This window comes from Poecilia reticulata, linkage group LG7 (assembly GCF_000633615.1).
Source record: "Poecilia reticulata strain Guanapo linkage group LG7, Guppy_female_1.0+MT, whole genome shotgun sequence".
Lineage (NCBI taxonomy): Eukaryota > Metazoa > Chordata > Actinopteri > Cyprinodontiformes > Poeciliidae > Poecilia > Poecilia reticulata.
The window spans coordinates 3,324,971-3,335,344 of NC_024337.1; the positions used below are offsets into that span (position 1 = coordinate 3,324,971).

The 10,374-nt window shown below is 39.9% G+C and overlaps 1 protein-coding gene across 1 annotated transcript in view; it reads right to left on the minus strand.

Annotated features, from left to right (window-relative positions):
• The window catches only part of ntsr1 (neurotensin receptor 1 (high affinity)), a 36,528-nt gene extending 26,610 nt beyond the window's left edge, over positions 1-9,918 (minus strand). Inside the window, exon 1 of the mRNA XM_008412837.2 lies at positions 9,117-9,918. Coding sequence (XP_008411059.1) covers positions 9,117-9,785 — 669 coding nt within the window. The 5' untranslated portion in view covers positions 9,786-9,918. The remainder of the gene's footprint in view (positions 1-9,116) is intronic.
• Between the last annotated feature and the right edge of the window lie 456 nt (positions 9,919-10,374).

Below are 10,374 nucleotides of genomic sequence, written 5' to 3' on the forward strand. Positions count from 1 at the left end.
ATCCATCCATCCATCCATCCATCCATCCATCCATCCATCCATCCATCCATCCATCCATCCATCCATCCATCCATCCATCCATCCATCCATCCATCTGCTGATACTAGATATTCTTCTTTTGAAGATATTTGAAGATATTTGACATGTAAAACTACTCTAAGGAAACCTCAAAATGTCCAGAATGTTTTTTGTTTTCATTGCAAAATACAACTTTACATTGGACCAGAATGAGATATGAACTTCTTGCAAAAGAAAAGTAACTTAATTTCCAGTACATCATCTCAGCCTTTGTTCCTATGTCTCAAAAACATGATCAGGGTTTAGATGCAGCTCATCCATTCAGTGAATGTGCCATTTTTCCTCTCTGGCTGATAGTTTGAGGGCTCAGATTTGAGCTGCTTTTTATACACACAGCCGTTCTGTATGGTAGGTGAACCAACAAGACCTTGGCCGGGTCGTCTCAGTGAGGCGACCCGGCCAGTTTATAGTGAACTGACTGTAGCCCTGGCAAATCTTTAAAGAAAAGCCTTCAGAGTTACTGCATTATGTCGCAACTGACATAACTTTGATATTTAGCAGATCCCTTGGAGTTGAAATCACTGCAGCTGTAAGGAGACATTTTTGGCTTGGGCTTAACGAGGAGACACTCAGGGGTTCAGTCCACCAGAACGTAAAAAAAGAACTCATCGTAATAATTAATCTTACTTAAAAATAGCTAAACGACAACTTTGGCTATTTTTAAGCCAAAGTTGGCTTAAAAATAGCCAACTTTGGCTTAAAAGTTGGCTATTTTTATAGTTTTGAAAGCACAGAGCATATCAGCTGGAAAGATGGAAAACAGAAAATAGGACATAAATTAAAATTCAGTGGAATTACCTCCAATTGATACAATCAGCATGTTTAAAGATTTGGTACACGACAGAGAGCTCAGCAGTTCAGTGCAGAGACAAACATCCACAGTTGCATCTCCTACTAAGGTCACTTTACAGTCACCAAGCAACCGGTGATGACTGCTTTTGGCTGCAGGTATGCAGCAGTACAGAGAGAAAAACCAGACATGCATGAGAAAAACATAACATTACACACATTGAAACCCCAGCTCGCACTAAAACCACCTTCCCTCACCCACGATGCTTCTTAAAATTATTCATGCTTCTACAACTTATCACATTTTGTCACAACTTCTCACATTTTGTAATTGTAAACGACAAAGAAGTGGTGTCAGATTTAAGCAGCTCTAGAATTTCTCTTTTGTAAAAAATAAATAAATAAATAAATAAATAAATAAATAAATAAATAAATAAATAAATAAACACTTGCAAATGTTTGACTTGCATGCTTGTTTTAGTTGTATTTACACAGAATGTATTCAGTGAAATCTGGTATGTTTTCACACCTAGTGGTCAGGTGGACTTAGTTAGATTGGGGACCAAAATTGCACCATTTGTAGTTCACGTTCCCACCGCACCGTCAACCCAACCAAACTCTCTGAACAACCTGGTCCCGCCTTGATTATAGTGGCAATTTGCCAGGATTCACTGACGGAAATGACACAAAAAGACACTGAGTGCAGCTTCATTGTTCACAAAATGTAAACAACAATGAAATGGTGTCAGATTTAAGCAGCTCTAGGATTTCTCTTTTGTCTTTTGTAAGAAAAAATAAATAAATAAAAAAATAAACAGGGTCCATTTCACCTGCAAATGTTTGACTTGCATGCTTGTTTTAGTTGTATTTACACAGAATGCTCTGTGATTTGGTTCACTTCCTGCTTTTGGAGCCATTTCTGATCCACTTGCCATTCACATGAATTCAAACTGCACCAGAAATAACTTCAACCGAACCAAGACGCAGGTTTGTAGACAGACTAGATTTTGCTTTTTTTTTTTTTTTGTCTGCATCAAAGTATTATTGTTATGGGTTATAAAATGGTATTCCAAGCTTTGAGTATCTCACAGAAAATCAACCACCGTCTGTGAAAGAGCATAGTGCAACAGCAACAGCAAGGAAGAGTTCCCTCAAAAGTTTGCTACAGCCATGAAGCAAACATACAGAGGAGGACACACACCCATGAAAGAATATATCAGGACATTAGACATGACCCCAAAAACCATCACAACTATGAAACATGGTGGTTGGCAACATTATGCTCTGGAGAAATTTTCAGTAGGAGCAAGGAAATTGGATATGCATAGAGCTAATACAGATACAGATATGTGGCAAGATGCTCTTAGTCCATACTGATTGAGCTTGAGCTGGTTTTTACATGGATATAGACTAAATTTCAGTAGATTATGTAAATCTGGTCCCAAGTCTTCTGAAGAAGACCTGTTGGAAAAATGCTAACACTGTTGAAACTAACGCCACTCGGGGGGAAAAAACATGCATCGTAACCAAGCAAAGAAGGAATAATGCAAAAGTCTTTCCTCATGGATGAAGTGGAAGGTTTACAGTTCAAACTCACCATGCTGCACAAACAACTCGCCCCTTGCATCACAGCATGAAGCCACTTAATGTTGCAAAGGCAAACAAGCTCAAAAGTGCACAGGCTTCTCTCTAAGTGCACACTGAGGCGACGGAATAAAAACATTTATCTAACAGGAAAATATACAGAAACTATGGGAACTGGAGAAAGTTTACTTTCCTCCAATGGTGTGCTCTTTTCAATAATTTCCATGTATGCAGATTTATGTGCAGCTCTAGATCATAAAAGACAGTTCCACAGTTTCTAATTTTGTGGGTTTGACTGTTTTCTTATTTGGACTATTAAATTTGCTACTGATTTAAAGCAGGTCTGGTTACTAAATCTGAGTCCATATTTTCCACCTAACATTTTTCAAGAAGATGTTATTCATCTGTCAAAATAACATCTATGTCATATATGTTTCTTCAAGAGTGAAAAGAAGTCAGCACATCAGAAAAGACCGCACTCACGCCCAAACATGGAAACTCCAAGCACAAAAGCCTCGGTCAGGAAACCAGAACCTTTTAACTGCCCTAAAAAACATCAATACATTCAAAAGACAATTCTTCTCTGCTGTTAAGATGTAGAAATGGAACTACTTGACATAGATAATCTAGTGAAGTTGCCTTTTTGATGATGATTACGGTTTACTTTTAAAGCAGTAACCTTGCATGTGGAGCTCTGACCGAGCACAAACATGTATCTCCAAAAAGTCTGAAGATTTCTGTAATACGTTTTATTCCCACCTTCATTGTTGTCACAGTAAAATACCTCAAAATAATGTGTTTACATATTAAGTCAATTTTCCTCAATCTTAATCAGACCAAAGTTTTGCTATACGGTACTACACCAACACTTTTAAGGTGCTCTGTTTTCTTAAAGGGAGAACGCTGAGGGTAAACATTTAGAAACTGTCCCGCTGTCCAGACTGGACTGAAGATGAAACACTGAAAATGTCCACAAGAAGTGGCAGAGCACATGGTGGTTCTTGAAGAAGTTTAGGTACTTCAGTCTTTGCTGCAAATATCAAAAAAAAAAAGGTCAGATTTAAAAAAAACAACAAAAAAACAATCTGAATAAAATGTAAAAAAAAATATTTAAAGCTGAGGACAGGACACATAGGAAACCCAGGACAATGCTACAGGAGGAAAAGACAAGAGATACGTAACTAAGTGGAGAAAACCATGTAGCTTCTGGAATCTAGACCAATAGAGAGACGAGAGTCAATTTGTGGAGTCTGGGTTTGATAGTTACCAAGACAACAGTACTTCTGACTCGTTTCCACTAGTGGCTACTCAGCACTGCTAGATTAAGCTGTACTCAGATATAAGGGGTTTCCAGTAGTAACAGCTATAGTACCCCAGCCCCTTTATTTGAAACCTTTGTCACTTTGCTTTCAAGCGTGCTGGAACTAAAGATGTGACATCAGAAAAATGTCGGTCACTGATTGGCTAGGGGCTAGAGCAGGGGTGGGCAATCCTCGTCCTCGAGGGCCGATGTCCAGCATCTTTTAGATGTGTCCCTGGTTCAACACACTTGAATCCAACAGCTGAATCACCTCCTAAGTGCAGTCAGGTTCTCCAGAGTCCTGCTAACGACCTAATTACTTGACTCAGGTGTGTTGAAGTTGAGACGCATCTAAAAGTTGCAGGAGACCGGCCGTCGAGGCCTGAAGTTGCCCATTCTTAGTGCTTCAGCATAATAATACATATTAGATCATTTTTATCCTCCTGTTGTGAGATGAATAATCTTAGTATGGAAAAACTTGATTGGCCAGAGTCCTAACCTCAAACTGACAGAAAACATCTGGGATGAATTGGAGGGGAACTTGTGACACAGTCCTTCATCAGTGTCTGACCTTACAAATGCTCTTCATTTGTAGATGACATTCGGCATTCTCCTAAAGCTTGCAGACATGCTTCTCAGAAGAGTTGAAGCTGCCAAACCTGCAGAATGCGGGCAAATGCTTTTCGCAAAGAAGCATTCATATTTATCAACATTAACCTGAGAGGGGACAAGCAGATCAGTATGAGGCAACGTGGTGAATCCACATTAAACTGCACTCGTATTTTATGAATTAATAACACATGTAATTATCTGGAACAGACTGAGGAAGGATTTATATATTAGCAGCAGGTATTAACTGGCCAGGCAGGAACAGAAATCATCACATCCAGTCAGCTTTCCACTGACTGCATGATAATGATGATAAATGTATGTGTGTGGGTGTGTGTGTGTGTGTGTGTGTGTGTGTGTGTGTGTGTGTGTGTGTGTGTGTGTGTGTGTGTGTTTGTGCACGTGTGCGTGTGTGTTTGGAGTGTATGCCTAATTTCTTTATTCTTGTCTTATAACTGTTACTTGTGTCTGTCTGTCAAATATTCACGGTGGGCTGTTGTGAAAATGGCACTTAACATACAACCGTGACGCCTAGTCAAAGCTTAAAATTATAGTAATTAACCACAGCTGAGACGCATAGCTTATTTATCTCTTATTTTACCCTTTTTACCTTTAGTATAAAACCAAAGCATAATAATAACTGTCAGACATATCGTTTTATTTCGGTTGAATCTAGCTGATCCACAACAGATGACAGGAGTGCAGGAACAACTCGGGATGAGAGCGACACAGTGTCTGTTAGTTTAAACACAGAATCACACACAGTACTTTACAGATTAGAGTAGACTGTCAGGTCAGAAAGAGACAAATAAGAAAGAAGCAACATTGATGCAGTGGATGCAGATGCTGATTTCTTTGAGCAAAAAAGAAAAGAAAAATGTCATATTCATATCCTTTCCTAGATTCCCATTCTCATCAATATCACTATTAGGAACTGTGATGCAACTTTTTATATGCAGGTAACTTCAAGTGCCATCTACTGGAAGAGGCAGCGGCAGCAGGCAAGACAGGAAGTGCTAAAGTGTGAGTTAAATTGACTTCCAGCAGCCTCTGTTATCAGACTATATATGAAAAGCTGCACTTGCTGTGTTATTTTACAGAACTTGTCTTTTAGTGTCCTGCCATTGCTTTACAGCTGATTTTGTTTCTTAATTATTCTGCATCGATACTTAATCAATTGCAATGGTGGCAGCATTTCTCCACCATAACATTTTCTGTTATAAAGTCTTTTGATTCTTTTTTGGGGTTTTTTGACCGTTCCTTTTGTTTCACTGTTACGATCTTTGATTGAAATGTTATTTAATTGACATTTTATTGCATAAATTTAAAGGGGCATTTCATGTCCCTATTGTGCTCTACAATATGTTATAATATTATTACTTCATCAAAAGCATACCTGGAGTTTTGGCTTGATTTTTTTGTGCATGTTTGAGAAATCCTTTAACTTCTATGGCAACCATTCAACTGTTTAAAAACACTTGGGTAGATCTAGCTCCATCTTCCTCAAGATCGCAGTTTCCAAGGTTCCCAGAGCAGTCCTCCCCCAGGACTCCTTCAGACTAGCCAGTGGCAATCAGCAAATTACTTGTGGAAACGTGCATCTGCCGAATTCTATCATGAATTCGGCAGATGCCAAATTCTATCAGGAAGTGTAAGAATTCCTGATAGTTCTCAGTGCAAAGCTGGTAAAATATTGTTAAAGGGTTAATAGAGGAGCCATGTTAAGATGACTTCCTGAAGGCGGAGTTTCAGAGAGAGCAGGAGATTTTAAAGAGACAGAGACCCAATTTAAAGGTGTTAAATTACAAAGTCAAATTTCTTCTATGTCATATTTGATTTATACAGTATTTTTGTAACAACTCCAGATAAAATAGTTATTTGTTAATTTTACAAAAAGGCTAAATGTGCCTGGAAATTTAATAATGGTGCCCCTTTAAACAAACATATTTTATGTATGAAAATGATTCCTTGTGTATTCAGTGATGAATGTTTGTGTGAGATTTTACACCAAACGAAGACAAACAAAGCAAGAAATGTGCCCACTGTAGTTCATTCCAAATAGATATAACTTTTCCATAATTAATAAATGCCAACTCTGGAAACGTCAGGATTTTGTTTTTAACTAAAATAGTCATCTTCCAAGTGTTGCATGTCTGCCAGCCACGAGTCTGGTTTTCAGAGGGAATTTTCGATCCGCTGCATTATTTATTTTTGCCATTTACGGTGCAGATTAAGCAGCGAAAGAATTCAAGAAGGCTGGACAATCACCCTGAGCAGAGTTCACTCTGTGCTCCTATTAATCCACAAAGGACCGTTCTCCATCTTCCTCCCTCCCCTCTGCACTTTGTCTTTCCAAACATCTACAAGTCTAGTGAGGCACACATGTACCGTCTCGCCGCTCAAAGTTACTGATTGTTGTGGAAAGAGGCTAAATGCGTAGCGCCTCTGGTGCTACAACCATCAGACACAACCTCTCAGTGCATGCAAACACCAGAAACGCATGAGCTCTTAGAAAATTCTGTGCAAGGTATGGGCTGTCTTGGTAACTGATTATTCTGTAGAATTAATATTTTGGAAGAGATTTTCATCTGTGAAGCGAAAATATATGCTTGTGCCTTTTCTATGTATGAATTTACAATCTTTTAGCAACACCGCAGCTCCAGTTGGTGATTATTATGTTGGCATGTTGAATAGAAGAAGAACAAAGACAAGACAGAGGGAATGAGGGGACGAGGCAAACAGCATGTTGATGCAGAGGAGCAAGTTGGCACAGAGCAGCAAAAAAATCCCCAAAAAACTGTGGCAGTATTTTATCTAATCATCTCGGCAATTTATAATCCAGTGAAGCAAAATTCAGTGTTTCTCAGCTAATCTTACACCATCAATGACAAAATAAGACATCAAAGAGAGATGAAAGCAGTGGAAAGTCTCCATACAGTGTGACGAACATTTGGGTTAGAACAATCAAAAGTTGGTTATTACAGCTTGAAACTAGCGATCAGCCCTGAACTCTGAGTCCAGCTTGATTTGTCCAACAAATCAACCCTCCAACAAATCAATCCTCCAGCTGCAGCTGATCCAGAACGCTGCTGCTCGTGTTCTGACTAAAATGAGGAAGATAGAGCACATAACACCAGTTTTAAAGTCCCTACAGTGGCTCCTGTAGCTCAAAGAATAGAGTTTAAAATACTGTTTTTAGTTTATAAACCACTGAACAGTTTAGCACCACAGTACATTGTGGTGCTAAACCATTAACATTAAGGATTTACTATCTCTTGCCTTTAAGTCAGCGCAATGTAAAGATGGTAGGAAGAGGAAAGAGGATAAGAGGAGAAGCAGCTGCAGCATTTAACAGACAAAAATGTTAGACCAAGAGAAGGAGACCTGAAGACAGACATGAATCAAAAACTCATTATGTGCCACATCTGTTGCTCTGAGGCCACCCAAAGGTCAGTGAAACCTCCTGAATTTTTCAAGTGGAGTTCTTTATAAGCAGAATGGATTTTATAAAACATAGTAAATTTGAGAAACTCCTTATATCTTAGATCTTAGTGTACTAATGTGTGAGCAAACTTGTTTGTTTGGTCAAAACAACTTGTGTATTATTTGTTGTTTGCAGAATTCCTAATTTAATTTTACACAATAATTTCAAAATTGTAAATTTCATATTGTGTAAGTCATTTGAAAATTGCCACCATTCCATGTAGAGGACACACAGTCCTCTGTGTTAGTAAAATTCTCTCATTCCTCTCATGGGAGGTTTACACTCTTGCCATCTGGTTGGCAATATCGCTTCATTAGATCAAGAAGAGACAAAATGTGCATTAATATTCATTCATTGTGGCAATAAGAATGCTAATTACAAAATAACAATTCAATTACAAAAGAAAAGGTTTTCAGATCTCCAACCCTAAATATGTTATTTTTGACATTAGTTAAGGATTTCTTAAGTGACATTCTATTTAAAGATTATAATAAACACCAGCAGGCCGTAACTCTGGACCAATAATTAATCAAAAAGCCAATTTCTGCTCACTATGTGAAGCCTGATGCTTAAATTCAGATTTTATTATGCAACCGGTGTCCTGAAGAAGCCTGTTTTAACAAAGCTATAGAGTATTGTATACAAAAGAGAACATTTTTTTAAAATACCTTTTTATCATTACAATAAATACAATTAAATTTTAACTCCTTATCGCCCAACCTTAAATAGAAGTGAACAAAATAGCTTGATCACACCTCAGCACAGATGGATTTAACCTTAAATCATTTTATTCACTTTAGATGAAAAAAGAAAATTCATGATTTTTTTTTAATATGTTGATGATGTTTGAAACAATGCTGATTTATGGTACAGTTAATGTCAGATTTTAACAAAATAAACCCTATTACATAACATTGTAAATTCCTGTGCAGTCTTATGTCCGCACACATCAGAGCGCAAACTGGAATCGGACACACAGCCGTGCGTAAAGCCTTCACTCCACAGTTTAAACACAAATTTCATCATCGCATTCCTCCGTCTCTCACAACACACACTCCGTCCTTTCACAGCTGGTTATTCTATAAGTTCTGACGTATAAATATTTGCAGTGAATATCTCAGGCTCCATACCTCACGCTGCGCAAAGACCAGCAGCTGAGACGGAAGCGCAAAAGCCACTCACATCCAGCAGCTGGAAGTACACACACACACACACACACACACACACACGCAAACACACGCAGGCGCGCGCGCGCACACCATCTCCACCCACCTGCAGCACGGTCTTCATGGTGACAGCGGAGACGATGGTGGTGCAGATCTTCTCCCCGTTGCGGGTCATTTGGCCCATGATGAAGAGCATCGGAGTGGCGAGCGCGAAGGACGCGATCCACATGGCGCTGATAAGCTTCTTAGTGCGGCTACGGGACATGATGCTCTTCGCTTTGAACGGGTGGCAGATGGCCATGTAGCGCTCCACGCTCAGGCTGGCGATGTTGAGCGCGGTGGCGTAGGAGCAGCTGTCCCGCAGGAAGTAGTAGCCCCTGCACACGGCGTCCCCGAACACCCACGGGTGGTGGAACCAGATGAAATTGTAGAGCTCGATGGGCATAGAGAGGACGAGGATGAGCAGGTCCGACACGGCCAGGCTGGCCAGGTGGTAGTGCACGGTGCTCTGGAGGTTCTGCAGGCTCTTTTTGGTCAGCAGGGTGTACAGGGTGATGGAGTTCCCCAGAGAGCCGACGGCGAACAGAGCCACGTAGATGATGGTGACTATCACCTTGGAGTAGATGTCGGTGTTCACCTCCAGGTCTTCTTCCTCCGGTCTGGGAGCGCCCGTGTCGTTCCCAACGGTAGACAGCGACTTGTTTCCAAACAGCCGCTGCGCCAGCGCGCCAAAGCCTGCCAGGTTGCGCTCCGAGAGCGTGAAGTTTAACTCCATTCTGCTTTTAAATATGAAGCACGCAAGGATCACGATCTGTGCGCTGATCCGTGAGCTGCCGCTGCTTGAGGAAAGCCGAACCGATGCGTGGAGGTCGGAGCGCAGCTGCTTTTATATTTGGCACAGCAGGAAGGCGCGCTCGCTATTGGCGCTGCTTTGATGACGCGTGGACAGTTAGTGAGAGTTTCATCTGTGAATGGGCAGATTATCAATACATTTTGGAAAGTTGTTCCCAGTAGTGGAACTAGACTTTTAGAAAGAGGTGGTCAAAGGGGGGATGAGACTTTATTTGTGGGGCGGGGAGACAAATACTAATGAAAGGAAAATCTTCAGTTTCTATACGCTGGCAAGTAAAGAAATAAATATTGAGCTTTAAAGTGGATGTTGCAATTTTTATTTTATTTTTTTTAAATGTGGGACTTAAAAAAATTACCAGGGTCTTTGATGCCCTACTTTTGATTAATTAATGACGTAGATTTTAACGCGTTCAAAATATCAACACTATTATTTGAGTAATCTAGATGACAGATTCAAAACAACACATGTCTTAGTTGAGCTCATTTAGCAGCAAAGGGATTTTGGAACTGAA